The sequence below is a fragment of the Epinephelus moara genome, chromosome 12 (genome assembly GCF_006386435.1).
Source record: "Epinephelus moara isolate mb chromosome 12, YSFRI_EMoa_1.0, whole genome shotgun sequence".
NCBI lineage: Eukaryota > Metazoa > Chordata > Actinopteri > Perciformes > Serranidae > Epinephelus > Epinephelus moara.
This window is the reverse complement of record NC_065517.1, coordinates 26,978,335-27,004,417: the sequence shown is the minus strand read 5'-3', so window position 1 is coordinate 27,004,417 and position 26,083 is coordinate 26,978,335. Positions and strand designations below refer to the sequence as shown.

At 41.4% G+C, this 26,083-nt stretch overlaps 3 protein-coding genes across 7 annotated transcripts in view; 1 reads left to right on the top strand and 2 right to left on the bottom strand.

Annotated features, from left to right (window-relative positions):
* Positions 1-1,873: 1,873 nt before the first annotated feature.
* ccdc167 (coiled-coil domain containing 167) lies at positions 1,874-4,852 on the bottom strand. The gene is made up of 4 exons (XM_050058095.1): positions 4,709-4,852; positions 4,421-4,515; positions 4,214-4,266; positions 1,874-2,788 (listed from the first exon to the last, which is right to left on the bottom strand). The coding sequence occupies exons 1-4, from the start codon at positions 4,757-4,759 to the stop codon at positions 2,670-2,672; spliced, it is 318 nt and encodes a 105-aa protein (XP_049914052.1). The 5' UTR covers positions 4,760-4,852; the 3' UTR covers positions 1,874-2,669.
* Positions 4,853-5,481: 629 nt separating this feature from the next.
* kif25 (kinesin family member 25) lies at positions 5,482-17,924 on the top strand. The gene is made up of 15 exons (XM_050058078.1): positions 5,482-5,749; positions 5,895-5,960; positions 6,500-6,622; positions 6,916-7,057; positions 11,012-11,115; positions 11,202-11,287; positions 11,397-11,436; positions 11,521-11,588; positions 11,660-11,734; positions 11,920-12,066; positions 12,347-12,523; positions 14,283-14,437; positions 14,545-14,790; positions 14,971-15,126; positions 15,448-17,924. The coding sequence occupies exons 1-15, from the start codon at positions 5,681-5,683 to the stop codon at positions 15,597-15,599; spliced, it is 1,806 nt and encodes a 601-aa protein (XP_049914035.1). The 5' UTR covers positions 5,482-5,680; the 3' UTR covers positions 15,600-17,924.
* Positions 17,925-23,834: 5,910 nt separating this feature from the next.
* wasf1 (WASP family member 1) overlaps positions 23,835-26,083 on the bottom strand; it is a 112,298-nt gene continuing 110,049 nt past the window's right edge. For all 5 annotated transcript variants that reach the window (XM_050058084.1, XM_050058079.1, XM_050058083.1 and 2 more), the window contains 2 exons: positions 24,302-24,870; positions 23,835-24,047 (listed from right to left, as the gene is read on the bottom strand). In XM_050058084.1, the coding sequence (XP_049914041.1) occupies positions 23,890-24,047; positions 24,302-24,870 (727 nt within the window). In that variant the 3' untranslated portion in view covers positions 23,835-23,889. The remainder of the gene's footprint in view (positions 24,048-24,301; positions 24,871-26,083) is intronic.

Sequence of the window (26,083 nt, the reverse complement as noted above, 5' to 3'; positions counted from 1 at the left end):
CTGGTTGTGTTTTAACAAGTCGTTCTTATTCCGGCTGATTTTAACATGATTGTTTTATAAAGACCCGAACAGGTCGATTTCCGCTGACTTATATGACCAGCCCGAAAACAACTTATATTACCACTGTATTAAAGTTTCCTATTTTCTTTATTTTGACACCTCTTTTCCTTACCGCCCATCCTTTACCTCACTTCCTTCGCTCCCCTTTCCTCAGCACTGATTGGTTCCTTTCACTCTTTGTTCACTCATTAACCTGATTGAGTTCACCTGTACACCATTTCACTTGTTCTTCCTCCATCGTCACATGGGGCAGCAGTGCAGGTAAGCAGTTTCTTTCTCTTTAGTTTATCCTGTATGTTATTACGGTAGTTTAACTAAGAGCATTATTTACCCTTATTTAGATGGACATTTGTTAGGTTTGACTGAAGTTCTAATTTTTCTGTTTCTTTCAGATTCAAACCCAAACCTAGGCTAAATTGTTAAGAGAAGTTAGCTTGACTTCAGTACGTGAACTCTGGCCTCCTGGGTGAAAATCCTGTCTTTGTTTGACCCATCCACCACCCTTTCCTCCTACCCTACATATATTTTAGATATTTGTGCAACATTAAGTGAACTTTGTCACTTTCTATGATACGTAATGTCACTTCCTCTGCTTCTGTAATAATTACTACAGCCACTAGGAGGCACTTCCTTACAATAAACATAAGAACTGGTCATAATAAGCTGCCTGCACAGTTGAACTGCGTGGTTGTTTTTCTGGTGAGAGCGGGCTGTGTTTTTCCAGCGGGGATTGTGCCCACAAAATGATATTTTCCTAACTGTGACCAAGTAGTTTTTGTGCCTCGTCCTGACCACACTTCAACCACAGCCTTGTTGAAATGTAGTTTTAATGGATCTGCTACGTAATAACGTACAAAAGTAACGTATATGTGGTTTGCAGAAACTTAGACCAACATTTTTCTAGTGATTGCGGTCTGTGGGAACAGTAGCACGTGGTTTAATTTTGTTTTTGTTTTTTGTTTGTTTTTTAAACTTGAGTATTTTACTGAGTATTTATGTTTGGCATTTATGTTGGTCTTAGTGTTTAATTCAGTGCCTTGTGTTTTATGTATGCTAAATGTAGTCATCCCACTGCTGCGTAACCAATTGCCCCATGATGACAAATAAGGTGCTAATTCATTGATACTTTCCTTTTATAATCTCTGAGAACCATCACTTGAATTGCACCAAAACTGAAAGCTGTAGAAAAGGTTTCCTAACTGAATGATAAAGGTCTGGTTAGGTGACCAAATAAGTGCCAGATAATGGGATTCAAGTCATTAATTTACTATGTTCACACATTTTGTGTGTGTAATTGACACAGTTTAAGAAACTAGGTGAAAAAAAGCACTGCCATTACTTCACCTATTAAATCTAATTCAGTCCTGAATGGGAACACAGCTAATGGAGAGGAGACACACTTAAGTGATTCTTGTCTTAGTTTTTTTTTTTATCCACTCAGAGTAGAGAAAACTTTTTAGTGTTGTCCTCAGACTGCCCCAAGTGCCACAGTGTTCACACCACGACTGTGTCGCAGGGTGAAGAATTACGCCTCCTCCCCTTGTCTAGTGTCAAACAATAAACTTCCTGATCAGAACATCTCACCCACTGAGAAGTGATGTCCTCCTACATGTTAAATCTTCTGTTGTACTATTTGTTGGTCTTGTTTGTTGAAAGCAAAACACAAATTGCTTTCAAAAATGACACACAATTATGAGAAATTTGGCCCCGTCTTACCGCCATGAATCATGTAATAAACTCCACTTACAAAGGCCATATTTTTATAAATAAAAATACGAATCATCTGCAGATAAGGACCCTACAAACAACACAATTAAAATGCTTCCAAATATAGTAAATTTTATTTTTTTCATGAAAAACAGATCAGTTATAATGACCCAACCCACTTCTCATTACACAATTTTCCACATGCATATTTCAAAAAGAGTAATTTGTCAGCATGTTTGCCATATTGCAGCTTTTATTAGGAGATGGGTGAATGGTCGGCATGAGTATCAAAACAAAAATACATTCTTCAGGTTCTTTTCTTCTGTTTAAAACATACTGTACAACTCCAAAAACAAATGTATCAAATATTTTCATCTGTGTAACTGCACACATCACGTGCACCATGCATCGTCAGACATTTATATGTGACTGAAAGGACAAACAGACTTGGCTGGCACCATTTGATGAAGCATTTCTTTGATATATCATATAAAACACAGTAATATTACTTTGGCATTATTTGTGGCATAAGGCAAACTTTATATTCATAGTTTATTTAGTAAGGGTCAAACTGCTGTATATAAATCCCTCTTCATGTTGCATGTCATAATAAACAGTAAGATTTTTGTACAGTGATGAAAATACAGACTGTGACTGTACACAAGATGAGAAAAATTGTCACTCACTTCACCTTCATGAGTTACTTCAGTCCAAGAAGCTGTACTGGGGTCCTGACTGTGCACCAGAGGAGATCAAGACAATGACAATGGTGCCATCTAGAGGCAGAACTGAAGTATTTCATCAACGCAGCCCTTGAGCTTATATCTTTATGTCACGACAACATTGTCCTGAGGTGGTTGTTTTTCTCAGAGCATTAGGTCCTTTTAAGATACCAGGTCCTATTAGACGTCCTCGTCACTGTAAATGAAGACGTAGTAGAAGAGAGCGCTGATGACCAGCAGAGCGACTGACAGCAGCATGTTCTTGCGATTCTCTCCTCTTAACGTCTCCAGCTCCTTGTCTAGAAATGACAAACAAGATTAAAGTGAAGGCACTAATGTATGGCAGCCATTATTTTCCCTTAAATATGAAGCCTTCTGAGGGAACAAAACCTGCAGTTGCTCTGCTGGTGACGTACTGTAGTGATGACAGACTAAAATCAGATCAGAATCAACTTTAATCAAGTACGTGTGCATTAACGAGGAATTTGACTACATTTTTTTCTTTTTCATGTCTCTTAAAGTACATATACAGGATAGGCATGCAGTTAAAATCAAGGACAATAAAGCTTGACAGGGTAAACATAAACATTTAACTATTAAGTACAGATATAAATATCTATATACAAAGGTACATGTACACACACCGATCAGCGACAACATTAAAACCAAAGAAACCTTGGGTCCTAGCATTCATGTGGATGCCACTTGACTCACTCCATCCACCAAAATACTGCTGCAGACCAAGTAGGACTTAGGAACACGACAAAGAGTTCAAGGCGCCGACCCAGCTTCAAAATTCCCCAGATCCCAATCTGATCGAGCATCTGTGGGACGTGTTGGTACCCCACCTCACAACCCACAGGACTCAAAGTATCTGCCACCACTGTCATGGTGCGAGACACGACATGACAGGACACCCCTGAAGGTCCTGTGTCCATACCTTGACAAGTCAGCCTGAACGTGACTGGGAGTACCTCCTGAGGTACCAGCACGTCCCACAAATGCTTTCTCAGATTGGGATCTGGGGAATTTTGAGGTGAGGTTGACGTATTGAGCTGTTTGTCACGGTCCCAGGACCCAAGGCTTCCCAGCAGAATATTGCATTGTGACAAGATTCACTTCACCCACCAGTGGTTTTAATGTTTTGGCTGATCAGTGTATATATGTGTGTAAGTGTGTGTGAAAACAACACCACCACAATGAGTTGGTTAACAAACTAACAAGTGCAAATGGTACTAGAACACATACAGAAATATAAATGTAAGAGGTTGCTTATATGAGGTAGGTTGATGTGACAGTGTATGCAGCTTGCTTCAATTATGTTTGACAGCAATTTACATGTTTACAGTGTGTGTTTAAACTATTAAAATATATAATTTACTGGTGAAATGGTTGCTTGATTTTACAGTGTTATTACACAGGGATTGTTCCTGACACTATGGATTAGTGTTAAGTGTTCATCACAGTGACAGCCTGTGGCAAAGAAATGTACAGTAATAGACTATAATAACATTGAATGTTACATTACAGGGTTGCCATCATTGTTCTGATGGAAACTCTGTAGCTTAGTCCCTACAACAGTTCTTCCTGTTTATCTAAACTGTACATATGTGGAAATATAAACGATAAATAGACTTGGTAGGACAGAATGCTTTATAATAAATCACATTCTTGTATATACCTACAGTGATGTGGACAGTATGGTATGGTGGATATAGACTTACCTAACTTTTGCACCCTCTCATTTATGATTGTCATTTCATCTTCCAGCTCCTGTCTGTAGAGCAGAGAGGAGAGAGACAGCACCATAAATATGGGTTTCACTCTCAAAACAAGCCGCAAAGTTAGTAAGGTGTTTACTCGTGTGGGGTTTTATCTTTGAAAGTCTTTTTAGCCACCACTATCATCATCATCATCATCATCATCCTTACCTGTCCTTGTCAGACAGCTTCTCCTTCCTGCTCCTGAACTCAGCCCTCTCCAGGTTGTCTTGGCAACGCGCCCGCCGCTCCTCCAAACGGTCAATCTACAATAGTTACAGGTGAGACATGACAGCAGGTAAAGGTAAGAGTGGGCAACATTAACCGAGATAGTCACCAGACATGACTGTGAATGAATGAATGAAATCTGTAAGTGAGTTCAGATTAAGCATGCTAAAGAGCTAACCCGCTAGCCAGCTAACGTTAGCTAATTTAGCTACAGACAGTGACACATCTTACCTCAGTGGCGACGCTGATTTTCTCTCGTCTCTTGTCTTTTAATTTAGCCATTATGTGACAGGTCCTGCTCCAAACAGCCTAGTTGATAAACTGTGACTATGCGGAAGTGTTTTCCCCCTCCCTAGTCGTTCTTCTTCGTTTACTTCATTTGCTTTTGCGCATCGCTTCTCTTGAGGCGTTGCTGCCCTCTGTCGTGTAACGTTAGCAATACACGGTCAATTAGTTGTGTCCTTCTCATAGACTGTAAAGGGATGGGGACCTGTTTGGCATACACAATATATACTCGCAATATTTTTCCATTAATTCGCCCGACAAGTTTTTCTGTAAGGAGTAGAAATTTGAGCCATTTTGCCGAGCCACCATGACAACCGTTAAGCTAGCAACTTTTTAGCTAGCTAGCTAGCAATGATGTAACGTTCACTGTCATGGTGAAGCAGCCGTTTAAACAGTTAACGCCCACCCTCCACCTCTCTTTTATACTTACTAGGTGCCGACAACATACTGATTGCGTATGTATTTATTTAATTAAGTGTTTATTGATTATTTTAATTTCAATATGAGCTTGTCCCTATTGATTTAACTAAGTTTAAAGTCTGTTTAAGTAAATAAACATGGCGTCACTAAACTGTTCATGGTGCATCTGCTTAATTTGAAATACGGATTTACTCATTTTAAACCTTGTTTTACTAAAGTCTGATTAGAGTTATTATAAATTAAACCCTGCTTGTATTTCGCCCTCAGAAGCTACAAAAGTGACCATACTATCATTATATATGAAGACACTGCCATGTGAATAGCCTGCCCTCCTCCTCCTCTCTGACAGTCAGGTGAGCAGAGTTGACAGAGTTGTTGTTGACCGTTAATCGGATTATATGACCTGAGAGGACACGACTAGATCAGCTGTGAGGGAAAGAAAGGGACGAGGCTGTCCATTCTCACCTCTGCTAGTTTACTTTCTTTAATAAGGAAATAATGCCTCTCTTTATAAACCGTGACCAGATATTTGCACATCAGGTCCACCTGCTGGAGCACAAACTGAGGGTAAATCACTGTTGGTGGATGCTTAATGTCAGATTAGTTGACTTTTGGAGATTGTAGTTTAACTATGAATGTTTTCCAAATAACTCTACGCTCAGATACAGCTTTTGAAACCCAGATTATTTGCTGTGTTTCACTGTGTTTTCAGAGTAAAGAGGAGCGAATACTGGAGCTGGAGACAGAGAATGCTATTCTTCATTTAAGACTTGCAGAGGTAAGAAGATTTCTGCCATTCATTACTTACAGGCTTAAACATAGACCCATTGGACTCTCTGTTCACACTATTGTGTTCTGTTATAGATGAATGTATTACCTTTCGTGCCAAGTGTGTGTGTGCATGTGTGTATGTTGTTGACACTTGGTTTAAATTCAACAGATTTTTACACCACAGTGACTGCCTCAGGAGTTGGATCATATCTGTTAGTTCACTTGAAGGTGTATTATAGAGACCCACTTTGTATTTGATCAAGAGTGCTAGTTCAAGGGTCCTGATACTGTGCATGCTTGCTCACAGACTTGGCTTGTTGGGAAATATAAAGTAAACATCATTTGTATTGTTAAGTACTCCTGTCTTTTCCCCTGACAATCAAAATACAGATGAATGTACAAAAATGAATATAGCTGGATAACTTTTAAAACTCTTCCAGGTGTGCAGCCATATATTCACTTGCTGTGCAGCATTTAAGCATGACATACAAGTAGGAGAATATCTTATTTGCAGATTAAGTACGTTGGTGTCATATGTCTTTGTAGTGTCAGGGGAAACTCCGTCGGGACTATGATGAGGAATCCAAGGCCCTTGATGATCATCAGCACCAGAGGAGTGCACAGAAGATAACCCAATCAGCCCTCGCCAAACTGCTCTCTGAGGTCCAGGTAAGAATACACTGAAATTAAAGTGTGAGTTGTTATTATGATCGTTTTGTTGAGGTGCATCCAAAGTCACGTAAAGCAAGTCGTATGGGAACTCAGAAACACACACACACACACACACACACACACACACACACACACACATAGAGCCGTACACCATTCATATGTCCTCTCNTCACGTAAAGCAAGTCGTATGGGAACTCAGAAACACACACACACACACACACACACACACACACACACACACACATAGAGCCGTACACCATTCATATGTCCTCTCTCTGTGTGTGTGGCAGGCTGTGAAGCAGGACTTGAGCGAACTTTTCGCAGTTTATCTGAGTTTTTCCACTGAGCTGGAGGAGCAGAGCAAACAGCTGCTGGAAAAAGTAGCGCAAGCCAGCTCTTCTCTAAATGGCCACCATGGAGACGAGATCCAGAGTAAGTATGCAAGTGTGTGGCACCATAAGTTAACATATATGCAGCGTCTTTGACATCATCTTCAGGATATGGTTCTTAAGATATGTCTTCAGGCTGGGATTTTGGTGTACTGTTTGGCACCATCTCGGTAATTGTTTAGAGTTAGAAAAACCAAATTTGGACATGATGTGGTAGTTTCTAATTTAAAGGGTCAAAATATTGGATCAGTGCTGGGCATATATGTATAGTTAGTGGATTAATTGTAGTAGATGGTGGTCGACATGACCCCAGTTTAGAGAAGCCGGCAGGAGTACCACCATGGAAGCTAAGCAATTTACTGCTGTGGACAGGGGGCAGCAGCAAATCATATTTCAGCCATCTAAAGAAAACAATGGTTTAAGTGTACACTATGTTTGGAATATTTTCACTGCTTTACCTAGCTTTCAGCACCTCTTCTTGACAGGGAACTGAACTGAAAGTCAAACTTACCTATGCTCTCTTCAAAGCCAGATTCCATTGATAAAAACAATATTTTACCTTCCTGAAGAGTTGATGGCCTAACGCTGCCTTGATTAGTTACTTTGTGTTATTGTGTGGCTTTTGTGTTTAAAAAGGGTAGTTCGGATTCACTGAAGGCACACAATAACACAAACAAAGTACCGATCGAGGCAGCTATAGACGAGCAGCTCCTTGAGCTAAAACCGCTGCTTTTGTCAATGGAGTCTGGTGGCTTTGAAAAACACAATATATCGGCTTCAGTTCCCCGTTGCAAAGGGCTGTCTGACAGCAAGGTTGAGTGGTAAAAATAGTCTAAATGTATTTCCACTTGAGTTTTTTTTAGGTGACTGGATAAGTACCTCATATAACCCCACTTCAGAAAATCCAAACTGTCCCTTTAAAAGGACACTGTGGCATTGCATAAGTTAGGATGTTCTGTTCTGACCACACTTGACTGTGGAGAGTCTACTGGACTCTGTACACCAGTATTTTTTGGGACTGATGCAGTCTTAAAATTCAAATAACAATCAGCCAATATTACTTATGTATGTCTATTTACATGCTCCACATGCACACATTTTAAGAATCCTATGTAACTTTTCATAGCAGGCTAGTAATTTTATTAAAGTTTTCTTAGTGCCTCTGTCCCGTGGGCTGCACAGCAGGTGTTACAACAAACAATTAACTTATTATCCTTAATAGATTCTGCACCAGCATCTGCTCATCTTAATATGCTACTCAGTCTACTCAGCTGCTGCCAAGTATTTAAACCACAGACGAGCTTTTCAAATTGTCAAAAGTTATTGATGGATAGATATTTTACAAATCTGCTCCCTCTGGTTTCACATTTTCTACCTTTCAGTTTTATGAACTTTTCCGTCCTGCTCACTCATTCACCCTCTCTGTGTCTCTCCATTCTAAAGTGGTTTACAGGTTATGTGCTGGCTGCGTCTTGATTAGTGTGTGTTTGCTGGTAATCCTCTCACGCTGTCCCTCCCCTCTTCTCCCTCACCCCGCCCTTTGAGGTTGTCCAAGGTTGAGTGTCTTGTTCTAATGTAGTCTCACAAGTCAACTTGTCAGTGTTGGCTCTCATGATTGGTGGTGACTGATTTTCCTGAGCATGTGCTGGATATAATGCTGAAAAATGGCTTTTCTTGACCTTTTATTGTTATTGTTCACTTAATACAAAATATTCTCTTTCCTGTTAGCATCAGATCTTTACGGTTGTAATTTAAACGACTAGGACATTTGTCTTAATTACATTTATGTTGCATTTAATTAGCTACTTTGATCATAATTGAATTTTATATTGTATGTAAATTGGTTTTAACTTCATATTTCCTACATGTGCTTTGGAGCACTTCGTGATTTACAGAGCTGTGCTGGCTGTGTGGTTGGTGGTCAACCATCTGTCAGGCTATTAAAGTGAAAATCTGTCTCAAATTAGATTTAATATGCATCATTACAAAGCGTTTGCAAAGTCGGTTAATATCTCATTAGTGGAATCATCGTGTCAACCCCAGATAAAGAGGTCGATTCTGAAGCTGTTTTTTTTTTTTTTTTGTAACTACATGATTGGGAATGTTTTTTTTTTTATAACTCTTTTCATTCAAATTTTCCCAAGAATCAATCTTACAAACTATAATGTAACATAACATTATGAGACTGGTCCAAAAAAAGGAGGCATTGCATTTACATGAGTTGAGCTTATTAATTATTGTGTACATCAGTCCGATTCATTCCATTGTCCCCATTTCAGTCATCTATCCAATTTTTACCTATGCATATTATATTTAAGTCCAAGTGATTCCAACAGTTCCTTCCACTTCTGCAGAAAAAAATGAGACCTTCTATCAATATAATGTCCTATTTTTCCAGAGTCACACCTCAGAGAGCAAGGTTTTCCACATATATACAGAATTAAGGTTGTCCCCAACCCATTTTACCATGATGGCTTTCCTCGCTAGCATTAAAAGCGATTGAACCACTTCCTTATGTTGTTTAAGAGAGTCAGAGACATGTCCAAGCACACATAAAAGTGGATTTGCTGATGCCTGTTGACCTATTGTTGTACTGATGTTTGTGCATACTGTCCTCTAGAATAACTGCAGATTGGGAAAGTTTCACCTTGGGTGCAGCAACAGCACCCACGACCTTTTTAAGCCTTTGCACTGGCAACAGCTGTGACCAAAAGCATTTCGATCCAATTTGTGAAAGCGATATCCTAGGAAGGCCTCGAGGGAATATCTTCAAATTTGGCACAAACGTCCACTTGGACTCAATAATGAACTGGTTAGATTTTACTAGTCAGAGGTCACTGTGACTAGAAAATTTCGTACAACTGTCGAACAGGATAAATGATAAAGTGATGACATTTTATATCCAAAAGGTCAAAGGCCAAATTCACTGTGACATCATAATGTTCTGCAAGAACATACATCATATTTCAGGAACAGGGGAAATACTGAACTGATGACACTAATCTTGAGTGTCCAGCTTGAAACTGTGTTGATTGTATAGATCGTCTGTGCTGCCAGGTTGAAGATGTGCATGACCCATCCATGTTTTAGATTTTGTAACTTTTTACGCAGCAATATTCACATTATATTGTCTGCTGTCGTGGCTGTAACTTTGTGCTCTCTCCTGTTCCTCTGGTAGTTCAACGCAAGCACTTTGGGTGTGCTGATATCGACCTTAAGGTGATTGTTGTTGCACCATGTAATGACGCTCTCAATAAGTCCTCTGTAAAAATAGTCTCCTCATGAAGACACGTTATATATTGATTGATTTTTTTTTATTTTGTGTCATGCACACTTACATGTGCCCGATCCTAATGGGTTTACAAGACACCATTACATTGCAGTAACAATCCAAAGTATATGTTATATTATTTATTTTTATTTAGACGGGAAAGAAGTCTAAAGACGTCAAAACTACAGCGACACTTATATAGAACAACCAACGTGTGGATGACCCTGATGAAGGCCAGGAGAAATGTGATGGTCTTACAATAAGTGTGCCGAAAAAATAAACCAATAAATAAATTACAGGTTCACATTTTACATCGAAAGAAGATATTTTAGCTGTTTTGTTGCCGGTATATGGAATTTTTGAGTGTGCTCTTTAAACCTATAGAAATAAAACCTCCCACAGTAGTCAGTTCTATTTATGTCTAACCAAGGCTATTCTTGAATGTCACTCTGTGCTGAGTGAATGGAGGTGTGTGGTGCCAGGTGTGTTCCAGGATTACAGACTTGGCCTGAATTCAAAGATTTACACTGGAGAACAGATGCTTCTGGCTTTGGAGTTGATTCTTACACAAACAGCCATTCATTCACTTAACTGCTTTCTACTTAGCTTGAGCTACATGTTTGTTTATCAAAGGCAGTGCAGAGGCTGGTGGAGGCGTTTCAGTGTTCCTCTTTTTGATTTTGAGTATACTGACCCTTTAACTATCTATCTGTTCTTCCTGCGCAGACTTACAAGCTGGTGTTGCAGCTCTGGAGCGCTCTCTGGAGGAGGAGAGGGAGAGGTGCAGGGCCGAGAGGCAGAGGAGGAAAGAGCTCCATAACGCACTGGTGGTGAGGACACATGTTTAGAGTCCAAAGATAATGGGTCACACTGTAGGCTCTGATTCTGACCTTCTACTGTCTTTGTTTTGCTTCAGGAGCTAAGGGGGAACATCAGGGTTCACTGCAGAGTGCGACCAGTTCTACCCTTCGACCACGTCCAGTCCTCCACCTCTGGGTCAAAGTTGGTGAACTCATGATTCATCAGAACAATATAGACTAATGCATGATAGCTGAGATGATTTTTTATGTGTGTGAAAAGCTAAAAATAATCAAATTCTTTTCTCTGTCAGGCCTGCATCATCAGAAGAAGTGGTGTCTGTGATCAGTGATGTGAGTTTCACACACTCTTAGAATTTATTATATTTTATAGCTGCTTCAGCGTCCTCACTTGTTCATGTTATCGTTTGTTCAAAGGACACGGTGACAGTGAATTGCATAAGATCGGGGATGCCAGTGCAAAACAAGATGTTTGAGTTTGAGAGGTAAAATCAAACACTATCCTACTATCCATTTAAGTTTATACCTATTAATGATTGCTCTTTGTTTCCTCCAGAGTGCATGGACCAGAGGATTCACAGGATGCAGTGTTTGAGGAGGTCAAGCCGCTCCTCACGTCTCTGCTGGACGGGTGAGTGTGAAAAAGCACACAAAATATACACTCTATCAAATCATCATAATGTGTTCAGTCAGCTACACTCATTAGACACTACCCTGCGTGAATGAAGCACAAACAATGAAATACACGACAAACAGCATGTTGTGACTGCATGGCTTCAGCTTGTATAGGCTGTCATTCTCCTCCCTGCCCTGCAGCTATAATGTGTGTATCATGGCGTACGGGCAGACAGGCAGCGGGAAGACTTACACCATGATGGGATCCCAGCAGCTGGAGGAGCACTCAGGGACGCAGCAGGAGACACAGCAGGGTGTTATTCCCAAGGCTGCAGCTGAGCTCTTTCGGTGAGAAAAAAAGGGCATTTTTAATTTGTTTGTTTTTGTGATATTTACAGTGTGTGGTGACTGCGAGAAGAGTGTGTTTATGATGTGCTGAAAACAGCAGTAGATCTGGTGTAATGTACTATATTATAATTCAGTCCTGAAATCCATCAGAAGTGAAAAAAATTCAGTCTATAAATGTATAATGTGCGCTGAGAGCTGAGATAGAATATAATTTGGTTGACCTTTTCTTTTTTCTGTGTGTCCATGCTTGTGTATCTGTTCCTGTGTGTGTGTGACCCAGGCTGATCTCTGAGAAGCCTGCAGAGAGCCACACAGTGGAGGTGTCAGTGATGGAGGTGTACAACAATGAGGTGCTCGACCTTCTGGCCAGAGACGCGCAGGGCAATGCCGCCGACCAGCGGCGGGACGTCATCACTACCTCCTCTGGTACCAGCCAGGTCATCTCCCTCACACAGGAGTGAGTACAGTCGGAGCAGAAGTCACTGTGTGTCGAAAGCTTTTATACTCTGTTATGAAGGGTCTGTGATATGAGACTTAGCTGCTAGATGACATAGTTTTTTGGAGTAGCATTTCTTTTTAAAATCCACTAATCAATAATTCTTTTATGGTTAAAATGGGTCAAATGATGTCCAATGGGAAATGAGTTGCTTGTAGTGATGAACCCACAGAGAGTTAAGTTCTCAGATGTTAGCTGGCGACATAAACACAGCTAAAAGAGAGGGAGTTTAGGATGTCCTAATTTTCTTGAAGTGGCCAGAAACACAACTCCATCTGAATGTTAATGTTGCTCCATATCTGCTGGATGTGTGAATATACAACTTTTTTTTTAAGTTATTTTCCATAGAAACTCTATAAGTAAATCCTCAGTCCCCAAGTGGACCAGAAAATGTTATTTCATCCTTAAACTTAATTTCAAGTTTTACTCGGGGCAGCTGAGACAAGCTGTAAACACAACAGCAACTAGCAAGGGACGGTTCACCCCAAACTCAAAAACACATATTTCCTTTTATGCAAGTAGTGCTTTTTATTAATATAGATTGTTTTGGTGTGAGTCACTAAGTGTTGGAGATATCGTCCGTAGAGATGTCTGCCTTCTTGTGAATGTAATGGAAGTAGATGGCACTCGGCTTGTGGTGCTCAAAGTGCCAAAAAAATACATTTAAAAACTCAACAGTAATGTCTCTTTGCAGAAATCATGACCTGGTTACTCAAGATAATCCACAGACCTTGTTGTGAGCAGTTTCATGTAGGAACTATTTTCTACCAAACTACAACTACCAACCGTATCATCATGCAGAAGGAAGTGTGCATCTACTCATGGACGAGAGGCTTGTGCGTTTGACAGCGTGAGATGTAAACATTAATGCCGTCCTCCTCAGTTGAGCTGTAACTTTAGCTAGCTCAGTGGTGCTAGGTGAGCTAGTAGTAGATGCACACTTCCTTCTGCGCAGTGATACAGTTGGCATGTGTAGTTTGGTAGAAAGAAAATAGTTCCTACATGAAACTGCTCACAACAAGGTCTGTGGATTATCTTGAGTAACCAGGTCATAATTTCTGGAAAGACACATTGCTGTTGAGTTTTTTAAATGTTATTTTTTGGCACTTTGAGCACCACAAGCCGAGTGCCATCTAGTTCCATTATATTGGAGAGAAAGCAGACATCTCTACGGCTGATATCTCCAACACTTGGCCACTCACACCAAAACAATCTAGATTGATAAACAGCACTACAGATAAGAAGAAAAATATGTATGTTTGATTTTGGGGTGAACTGTCCCTTTAAAGATGATATGGCTTAAATTGCTTATTTACACATGCAGCAGATATGGAGCAACACTAGCATTCATTTAGAGTCGTGTTTCAGGCCATGTGATGAGGGGATGTGTCTGGCTCTTTAGCTGTAAAATGCAGGTAGTGTAGGGTGGGGTTTGTAGAGCTTTAACACTGACAGCGGCCGCCTGCTGTGGCTGACACTATGAGAGTGGTGAGAGTGAACCAAGCGTTGAAGTTTCTGGCAGTAAAACTGGAACAATAAGTTAAGATGCTGCTCCCCACAGAGTGAGTTGGATGAAAATTTGCAGCGTGCTTATCACTATGAGTTATATCTTTAACATGTGTAGTCATTTGATCCATTGGGAATATTATGAATATTGATTATAGCAGCTTTAAGGAATAAAATGTGAGGTAATGGCGAATGTGTTTCATATGTTTCACAGGCCTGTGAGTAACGCCTCTGAGGTGATGCACATCATCAACAGTGTTCTGAAGCTCAGGGCTCACAGTCCCACCCTCATCCACGCTGACTCCTCACGCTCTCACCTCATTGTCACCCTCACCATTTCCTCCAAGAGCCCCAACGCGCTGGCTCTGGGTGAGATGCCGTCACACACACACTCACAGACCCACTCACGTTAGTATAAATGACACCTGTTGGTCACACACTCCTGCACTGTGACTTTATTGCCCTCTCTCATTCAGCTCGCAGGTTACAGAGTGCCAAGAAGGACATGCAGCGCTCCACTCAGAATGAGTGGTGGAGCCCACGCTGTCGCCGTGCCAACCCCGCTGCCCGCCAATCATCTGATGATCGTCTCTTCGCGAGCACAGCCTCCTCTCCCTGCTCCCCTTCCCATTCTCCATGTCCTTCCCCGAGGCCGAGCCTCTCACAAGCTCCGTTCAGGACCAAGCTGCAGCTGGTGGACTTGGCGGGGAGCGAGTGTGTCGGTGAGAGGGGCTCAGTGCTTGAGGATGCTCCTTGAATTTACAGATGTCATGGGAACACTGGTCCCTGAGTGTTTTGAGGAAACTGTAGCTGTATTAACATGCAATATAGCAAAATGGAGCTTTAAGCAACTCACTTATCTTGAGGCCAAAGAAATATGTGTGTTTGTGTGTGTGTGCCAGGTATGTCTGGAGTTTCGGGTGCAGCTCTGTGGGAGGTGTCCTGCATAAACCGCAGTCTCTCTGCTCTGTCTGATGTCCTGGGAGCTCTGGCTGAGCAGAGACCACACGTCCCCTATAGGAACAGCAAACTCACTCATCTGCTACAGGATGCCATAGGTGAGACACACACACACGCTCCTTTATGACCTGGCTATGACTCATGCCTCAAGTGTCTGCTTCCCCTGGGAAAGATTCACTCAACCCCAAAATGTCCGCATCTAGCTGAGAGATTCCACACACCAACCCCAACTGTGACATACACACAAACATTCTCAAACACTGAATCACTCAAAAAACGAAGATGTTCTGGTAAAGATATTTGTCCACACCCAAAAATGACAAGAATAAAAGCACAATGCGTGTAATCTAATATTTCAATTGTTCTGAAACATTTCCAGTCTAAACCCCCCTCCTGTCCTTCTCCATCTTCTCCACCAGGTGGCGATGCCAAGCTGCTGGTGATGCTGTGTGTCTCTCCCACGCAGCGCTTCATCACAGAGTCTCAGCAGTCTCTGGGCTTCGGCACGCGGGCCCGTCAGGTCCAGAGGGAGCTTCCGCGAAGGAAGAATAACACCCCCAAAGTTAAGTGACGAGACAGAGAAAGAGATTTCATCCTTTTCCAGATGCCGTGGCAACATATGTTCTATCAGTCATGCCAACAGAGCAGATTTGAGGGTGTAAGATCCATACCTGCAGATTTGTTATTTTTATTTGATAGAGTCTGTGGGCACTACTTAGTTTTAGAAGGTAGTTTAACATGGAAATAGATTGATTTGGTTAGAATTGCTTATATATGTTTTTTTTGTGTGTGTGTGGAATAGATAGCTGTCTGAAGCTGCAAATACTTGTTCAATCTCAATTCCAAAAAAGTTGGGGCACTGTGTAAAACGTAAATAAAAACAGGAAGCAATGATGTGCAAATGCTTTTTGACATATTCAGTTTAATACAGTGCAAAGACAAGATATTTAATGTTCAAACTGATAAACTTTTTTTTGTGTTAATATACACTCAGTCTGACTTTGATGCCTGCAACACATTCCAAAAACGTTGGGACAGGGGCCTGTTTACCACTGTGTTACATCATCTTTTCTTTTTAACAACACTCAGCAAGTGTTTAGGAACTGAGGACACTACTGAAGCTTTGAAAGTGAAATTCTTTCCCATTATTGCTCAATATACGACCTCAGATGTTCAACACTCCCGGGTGTCTGTTGTTGTATTTTACACTTCGTAACGCGCCACACATGTTCAATAGGAGACTGGACTGGCCAGTCCAGTAACCGCACTCTGTTACTGTGAGGCCACGCTGTTGTTACGTACAGAATGTGGTTTGGCATTGCATTGCTGGAACAATCGGGGACATCTCTGAGAAAGACGTCATCTGGATGGCAGCATATGTTGCTCCTAAACCTCTATTTACCATTCAGCATTCATGGTGCCTTCACAGATGTGCAAGTTACCCATGATGCCACGGGCACTTACTCACTCCCATACCATCACAGATGCTGGCTTTGAACTTAGTGCTGGTAATAATCTGGATGTTCCTTTTCCTCTTTAACCAAGAGGACATGCCGTCCATGATTTACGAAAACAGTTGTGGACATATGGACTCATCAGACCACAGCACATTTTTTCACTTTGTGTCAGTTCATCTCAGATGAGCTCAGGCCCAAAGAAGTTGGTGTTGTTGATATATGAGTTTCACTTTGCATGATAGAGTCTGAACTTGCAGTTGTAGATGCAGCAACAAACTGTGTTTACAGACAGTTGTTTTCCATTTTTTTTGGAACACATTGCAGGCATCAAATTCAGACGTGTGTAGTGTATATTTACAAAAAAACAATTAAGGTAATCATTTTGAACATTATTGTCTTGTTTTTGTACTGTATTCAGCTGAATATAGGTTGAAAAATATTTGCAAATTTACATAGAGTCCCAGCTTTTTTGGAATTGGGGTTGTTTGATGCTATAATCTAAAGCCCAGTTCAGACCAAAGATTTGTGATGAGATGAGTTAAAACTTGCAACTACTTGCGATGCGCCCTTCTGCAATGTTGTAAAAGCCTGCCGGTTCACACCAGTGCAACTAGACAAGATGGTGTATCATCTCTATGCAACAACTCTCCGTACTTCTGTTTTCAGCTTTTCAGGCTTATTTTGTGGCTGAATATGATTTGTAGCTTCTTGAAATATGAAGGAGGATAGTGATAGTGAGATACTGGCTACAGCTGCATTTGTAGTAGTGATGAAACGGCGAAAAACAGAAACAAATGGAGCATCAGACGGACTGTATTCATAATCAATATGTTACAATGATTGACATAACCAGTGGAAATTAATCAGACAATGAGAGTGTGTGCAAGCGAGCAGCAGCTACAACCCACTGCCTGACACTGGCACACCATGAGGACAGAAACAGAGGGCTCGGACCAGCTGACTTAACTACAAGCTGATTGGCTGTAGAAACAGGTGACGTGCTTTACGTTCTACAACCAGTCGCCTAAAACGGTTTCGTGTCGTCTTGAATCTTTGGTCTGAACTGGGCTTTAAACACATTATTAATGTGTGAAAAACCCCAATTACATGGTGATTATGAATGAGAATGATATTACTGATGGTTGCGTAATGGTAAATCAATTTAGTATATAATATTTTTTATATCCACCTCCATTAAGCATTAGATCATGCCAAAAGTTACCAGTCCTGTATCTGCAAAGGCATCCTGGCTGAAGTAGTCTTGCTGCTCATGCCTTCTCTCTTTTAGTGTTCAGGTGCAGTCATGTTTATGCAGTGTTTATACATGTTTTGATGTACTCTGTAAGCATCACCTGTCTTTGGTTACACATTACAAACCTTTGAAACGCCTTGATAGAGTAGCCTCTGTAGAAAACTGTGAATATGACTTTAAAATAAACAGATGGTGTGCAGATATCGTTGTGTATCAGTCTGTTCCTGACTAAATGCAGTGGAAAACTTGCTGTCATCAGGTAATTAAAACAGAGTTTGAATACATTGTGCAGTCAACTCTAAAAATAAACAATTCATATAGTTTATTGCTCACAGCAGGCTCTCTATGTAAACTACTTCCACTGTGAGGGATTGTTCCTATAAGCTGTCTGCTGCTGTGTAGATTACAGCAGAGAGGAGCACATACAATCACTCTGTATTATATTTAGCTTTTGTTTTACAGTAAATTACAGGCAGGTGGAATATTCTGCATAAGCATAATTTAAGTAAGGAGCTATAAAAGTGATTGTTGAGTGTGGCAGAAGCCATCAGCATGATGCTAAAGAGCAGCAGCTGATGATAATTTGCAGAAGCTATTTCAGGTCTGTTGACGACAGCTTAATGTTGGAAGACAACAAATCAGGCAATTTCCTCCAAGGTGAAACATTTGGACATTTTCCAAGCATGAATAGAATAACACACTATATCTGGTAATTAAATCTCCTTCAGCTCCCCTCAGACACACACACACACACACACTCACTTTTAATAAGCCTCCTCCTACCAGCGTGCTGCAAACTGCGACGAGGGCTCTGCACAATGTGTTCAAGTTCTAATCCACGCGGTCCCAAAGCTGACATGTTTTTGAGGCGCAGATGTCATGTGCCGCCCTGACATGAAAGCTCAAATGCCCAAAGCGTCTTTGAAACTGCAGGCTTAGAGGATAAAGAGTGACAGGACAAAAAATAAGATTATAACGAGAGTGACAAGATAATAAACATGAAAACTCCAGGAGCTTCCTCTGTTTGTAGGGAGGCGACCGGGAAGAGAGAGACGGAAGAGAGGAGAGGTTAGAAGACGGGGAGAGGTGTAAAGAACCTGAGTGAAGAGGTATGAGTGAGAATGAGATGAGAGAGAAACAGGAACAAGAGGAGGTGAGAGGAAAGTGTGACAGCGCAGGAAACTGTAAACTTTTTATTTTAACCATTAACCTATCTGACAAACAGAATCTGAGACTTCAGTCAGGACATTTCTCCTCCACAGGTCCAGACATGGATCATTTAGGGAAAGCCCTGTCCTTCAGTCATGGATAAGTGAGTTAGCTTTATTTGATTGTTAGTGATTTGACTTCTTTGGGCCCTTCAAAGCTGGCTTCAAACATATCTGGAGCTCTTAATTTAGGTTGATCATGGCCAAGACATGTTAAAGTGAAACAGGCTGCATTGTAATCCCTACAGGCAATAGTGCACCATCAATTTACAGTCATTTAAAGTGTTTGTTTTTGCCACTTAGAGGCTCACGTGTATAATCACTTTTATAATCTGACAATATTACAGAGGGACCCTTCTAAAAAAAATGAAATGTTTTTTCTTACCTTTCACTGGTCTGTTAATCTGACCAAGTCTCGCTTGAGAAGTCACAAGAGGTGACCTGTTGCAGGGAATACAACGGTGGAAATGTAAGTAGGAGTTGGAGAGAGGAGTGCCGGGAAGAGTTTGTCGTGTCAGAATACAGAAAACATAGCTTAATGTTATCTAAGAGATTTTCAATGTCATGGCTGAATATTTAGCTGATTTCAACAATCTGGAGACGTCCCTGAGATTTTAGAATGAGACTTCTCCTCGAGCAAGACAAACATTTCAGGAAAAAAGGTCAGGAAAAAACATTTTGGGTGCGTTCTGAGTCGCATACTTTTGCTTTTTACTTTCAGTAGGTACTGCAGCTACCCTTAAAAAGTACGTACTGTTGCATGCAGTATGCACACAAGCAGGACAAACTTCTTTCTCATTACATTACGCCCTGAACTTTGACCCTCTCGCTTTTATATCCATTACCATGGAGATATAACAAAATGCCATTCTGCAAGCTCACCAGAGACTCAAGGTCAATGTGGAGAGCTCTGATATTATTTTACTGTAGATTCTAACATATTATATTCATGATAGTAAAATTACAGAGGCTACACATTTCTCTGTCATTGTTATTAATACTTATGTCCTTTCTTGTTGGTCATATTTATTAGTATTTTATCCAATTAAACAGCTAATATTCATATAATTACTAATCGACTGGTTATCAGTCACCTAAATGCACTGTCATCCATCATTTTAACATCTGACAATCGATGCGACGTATCTTTCGCTGTGCAGAGGATTGTGGGTCAGAAAGAATAACCAGAAAAGCCTGCTGGCTTGCATACTGCAAAATTTGACCTGATGTCATAGAACATCCTGGTATTTTTGGCATATTGCATTTGACATATACTGGGTCATACTAAATCTTTTTCTGGCATACTATATGGTATGGTAGTATGGGTATTGAAGCGCACAGTTTATTTCTTTGTAGGGATCCTTTCCATAATGTTGTCATATGCTTATAATAACAATCTGAGCCTGTCAGTGGCAGACACAAGCACTTTTTGTAGCAGTAAATTGACGGCACACAGTTACCTGTCGTGATTACATTCCAGCCTGTTACACTGCTGTTGCTGCAGTGGTCTCTCTCAATACTGAACCAGTTTCAAAAATTGTTGTCTCCATTAGTCACTAAGACACAAAAACATCAGGTAACAGGATCCGGGTTAAAATATGGTTAAAAAGTTTCCATGAACTGAAGATTTCTGGCTGTTAAAAATGGAGCAAAAACACAAGTCATTTATCGTTATGATAATAACTTGTCATTTGCACCCTGCATGTTCTGAAATGTAATTGCATCATAAATACACACAGCACTCTGTTCTTCAAACATGGCTGAATTACCTCAGGCTAACCTGCTTATCCAGGTAAAATGATCCTCTTATTTTGAAATAAAGACGACCTCTAAATGAAATTAAACCTGTCATACTTTCTCATAAAGCAGATTCAACTTTAGATATTAATTGAATGAAAAAATGTTACTTATGATTTCATACTAATTAAAACTGATCTGGAATTATTTAATCATTTCAGTCCAACTACAGAGATAGATGAGGCCACATTTCACATATTTTTGTGTTTATTCTACAAATCCCTTTCAAAATGGCATCACTGAATATTATGTTTCTGGTTGCATTGATCTAATAAGACAGAAATATGAAGTTTAATACTTCTTTTGCTCAGTTTCCCAAACTAAATTAGGATTTAATTGAACAGATTCCTATAGCTTTTTATCATTCTAGATATTTAACCATTAATTGTGAAAAATTAGGATTTTTCAATCATTTACATGCTCTCATCTAATATAATTATGTCATCGTGATTCTGCTGGTGCACATAATGAAAGGAGTAACTCATGTCTAAAACTGACTTTGTGTCTTGGTCATGATCCATAAACTGTGTGCAAGCTTGTACTTTTGCTGAAAGGAATAACTCAACCACAAAATGATCATTTGTATATCAATAACTCACCCTGTATTAAGCTGAATTTGTGAAGAAAACTCACATGCCTCCTGAGTGAATGAAGAATCCAAAAAAAGCAAAGAGTTTTGATATATTAAATTCATAGTGCTCTCTGGCTGCACCCATCTAAGAGTTTTCCCAGTTGACCAATAGTCATCATTTAGGGCCATTAGTCGACTAGTCACCCGCATGTTTACGATATTAATTTGATTATTAAATTATATATTTTGGGCGGGGCAACACAATGGTTTGAGTTGAAGGTGTGAGAAAGAATAGTATCAGTAACATTGTTAACACTGTGCTACATTACAGAGAAATACAAAACCGTACTAATGAACCTTCATTAATATAGGCCTATATTTTATCTACAAGTGCACGTCACACACTGAGCGAGCCGCCTGTTAATGACGCTGTGGGCTAATGGGCATGTAGCTACTTCCATGTTTCAGATGATACGTCATGTTTGTAGTCGACCAATGAAGATGAGTTTACATATCACCTTGGGTTCGTCCTTCACCTTCTCAAAATGATCCCACACTTTGGATTTCCTGCCCGAGAGACATGCGTGAGACTGTTTATGTGGAAGTTTTTTAAAGACATAGTATGGTTTTAGCAAAAAAAAAAAAATCATGTTTGGGAAGTACTGAGCATACACCTGGATAAATGACTTGGATTATTCAGTACAAGCTGTGTGAGAGTTTGTAAAAGGATGTTTTGATGTAGTTTTGCTGTTGTTCAATGTGGACCCCTATGGCTTCAATTCATCAAGAAGTTTCTCCGTTTTTTGGATTCTTCGTTCACCGTGAAGGTATGCGAAAAAAAACAAAGTTTTCTTCAGGAATCCACTGTAACATGGGGTGAGTAGTTATTACACTTATGATCATGTTGCGGGTGAAGTATCCCTTTAATGACTTGTTGCTCAGTGATCCACATATGAAGAGCGAGGATCAGCTGAGGAGACGAGACAACAACAAAGCCATAACATTTAGGGCTGAAACATAACATTAGAGTTTTATTAATTCAAGCAAACTGTTACAGTCAACAGTTACATAAGTTACATGGTATACAGTATTGTTCTAATCTTTTTCTTTTTTTTTAAACCAGGGTTTCTGTCCCCCCGTCCCTTTGTCCCCCCCAAACATAGAAACAGCAAATCCATACAAGCGCAGGCAAGTAAGTAGTAACAGCACAATACATTCATCAACTCAACGATACATTTTGTACGAACAATAAGGCAAGTAGAAGAAAGAACAAACGAACAAACGGAAAAGGATGGCAGACATTTTCTTTGAAATGAGCCAAAACAAGGCATCCTTCTCTTTCAGGCCTGAGGCAGTATCACATAAAATGTATTCTTTTGAACAACGTTTGCTGCTGTCGAACCAAACGAGGTAAGGCTTCTCGTTAGTGGGCAGGTACACAGTAAAGGGGGATGTGAGGGAAGAGCTGCCTTCAGTGGTGTTGAGTGGTTTGTACCTGGGTGTTGGTCAGACTCATTATCGCCGGTACCTTCTCGAAATTCAAAAGTTTTCCTCGGCACACTGAATATGCATCAGGGACAATAAGAGAGGCAGGAAATCTGATGTACATCTACAGCATCTCATCGCTTCCAGTGTCCATGTCTATGGCAAAGAGAAGAGGATGGACCGTTCACTAAAAACCAATGGCTCAGAGTTTATCTTTGACATTGCCTGATGTCAACGAGAGCGTACATGGCTCCGTAGAACCTGGACAGACAAAAAGCTCAATCTCTTGGCATACTTTTCCCTGGGGTAAAAGTTAGATGTAAGTGGATGGATATGCAGCCATATGCTTCCCCTTCTTCATTTTCAACCATACAGCAATCATCACATGACATACCAACACAATCTTCCGCTTGTTCTAAGTGGTAGAGTCAGTCCTGATAACGAGAGAAAACAAAAGGACAACCCAGCTTCTGTTCACACCGAGCGACTTGTTCATGTAGCGGTCAGTATTGGCAACGACTGGCCCGTTAAAACTGCAAATGTTTCAGCAGAAAAAGGTAAATAAAAGACAATAAAATAAAACAGCATTCATTCAATGCCATGTTCAGCCACCAGGTGGCAAAACAGTGCTGGAGAGAACTAAGGATAAATGCAACATGCCTTCATTTTTTCCTTTTCTATTTTCTTTTTTTTTTTCTTCATTTTGTTTTTTACATCGACGCACAGATAAGAAACAAAAACAAGTGGTTCTTCAAAAAAAGTTATTTTCATGTATAACAATAGTAAACATGGGGGGATTTCATCACAGGAAATCCAGAAGAAACAAAGTCGTGTGGTAGTGCAGAAAAGAATGAATGCAAAAACTTCTCTTGGAACACTAGAAAGACGGACGAGGGCGACGTGGAGATTCTCCTCCGAACACAAACCACAGCTAGACAGAGATAAAAAAGCTTGACAGAGGGAAAAGTGGGTGACAACGATTTTTCGCTTCTTTCCAGAGTAGAAAGGACTCTTTGATGGCGAGGCGTGGAGCACAGGGTTGGTCGGGGGGGGGGGGCACCTGAACACATTTGTCCTCTGCCTGATCGCCATCACTCCATCCAGTCTCCTTCGTCAAACTCAGACTCGTCCTCGGAGTCAGAGTACTCCACAGCGATGCGGCGTGAGAGGATGGTGGCCACGTCATTGCCGACACGCTCGTGCTTAGCCTCCTGCTCTCGCTGCTCCTCCACTTTCCGCAGCTGTATGCCTGCAGGAAGAAGAAACAAGTTTGTGATCATGTGATGTGAAGTTGTCAAATTACCTTATTTTATAAATACTTGCAAAAGGCATCTGAAAGCAGCACAAGAAAAGTGATGTTGCTCCAGATTTAAAAGCACACAAGGAATCAAACTTAAGAACAGAATACACACTTCCTCCTAAACTGTGAGTGTGTGCTTTGTCCAGAGAAAACGCTGCTGGCAGGAGAAGGTTTCAAACATATGTGGTAAAATAGCTCCCCACCTTTTCTGATAGCTTCCAACAGGACACTGCGAGCATCGCTGATGGGTGGCAGATTGGCTGGATGGTGCCTCTTGCTCCCCAAGTCGTGGAGGGTGTGGGGCGGCGGGGAGGCCATGGCTCCTGCTGAGGGGAAGGCCGGCACAGGTGGCGGGCCTGATGGACAGGGCGAGGAGCTCCGCGCTCCGGTGAGGGGCAGAGGAGGAGGCGGCGGGGGAGGAGGCAGGATGCTGCCGTCCGACTGGGTCCCAGAGCCCATGGGTGGGCCCCTGTCCAGGACCTGCTGGAGACGGGCCGGTGAGGAGTGGAGGGGAGGCGCCACGGGTGGAGGGGCCGGGTGCAGCACCCCGGGGGCGATCTGGAGAGGGGCGGGGGGAGGCGGGATGGCCGGGGGCTGCTGCTGGACTGGTAGAGGAGGAATGGGAGGCGGAGGGGTACCCCGCAGGCCTGAGGAGGGTAACGGGGGAGGCGGAGGGGGAAGAGGGGGAGGCGGTGGAGGAGGAGTGTTGGAGTTGAGCCCTGCTGTCCGTGCTGGAGACTGGGGTCTGCTGTCGGAAAAACCTGAACTGGAACTGGAGGGAAGAAGAGAGGAAAAGAAGGAAAACGAGGTCATGATTAGGAATAAGAGCGCTCAGTGTGTAAGATACTGTAAGGGGGATTTGGTGTCATCTAGCAGTGAGGATTACAGATTGCAACCAGCTGAAGCTTCTCCTGGTTAGAATTCCTTTAGATTCATTGTCCAGGAGGTTTTAACCAGGAGCTGAATTATCTCCTCCTCTCCAAAGCTAAAAAACCAGCTGATTTAAACCAGTAAAAACACTGAATAAAGCAAGTTCACGTTATACTGCAGTGTTCCTCCAATGCTGTTCAACTTGTCACAGATGGCTGCTAGCCCAGCACCTGCTGACTTGTGCTCACCTTATTTCTGATCCAGACATTCAGGAGGTTTTAACCGGGAGCCGAACTATCAGCTGAGGTCTCTTCCTCTCAAAAACAAAAATCAGTGTTTCTCTGACGCCATGTTGGAGACCAGCAACTAGTCCAGCACCTGCTAATGTGTGCTCTCTTTTTGTCTCTGATAATTTAAGATCCAGACGTTCAGGAGGTTTTAACCGGGAGCCGCATTATCTGCAGAGGTCTCTTCCTCTCCAAAACAAACGGACCCAGTGATTCAAACCCATAAAACCAGTAAAACCCAGTGTTGTCTCTGATGTTGCTCGTGGGGCTGCTGACTATCTAGAGCTACTGTCTGGTGTGTCTGTTGTGGGCTACTGTAGAAACATGGCGGTGCAACATGGTGTTACCACCTCACCCTTTTTCCCCTCTAAGGGCGGTGGCCTTGTGGGTAACCTGTGAGGGTGTGAGGCGGCAGGCGGCAAAGAGTGATGATAGTCAGCAGAATCAGGAGTCTAGATGAGCTCAGGGCTGCTGTTAGACCTCATGAGAATGTTGTTTTGTGGTGAAGACTGCAATAAAGCCATTGTCAGTGAACGGCACCCGAACGCCTCGCCAGCGTGTTCCCAACTATGGTTCAGAGCCGGTAAGCTGTCACTGAACGAGAGGGGTAACAATAGTGAACTCCGTGGATGAGGTCCCGCCTCATATATAGATATTTATGGCCCACTCTAAGGTAACAAAAACACAACAACTATGTTTCGGGTGATTGTACAGGAAATAAAACATACTTATATTCCATTTTGCCAATATATCCCCCTAAATCCTACAAACTTAAATCAATGTTAAGAAGTGCATATGAAGATCCAAATTAGTTCTGTTCAACAAACA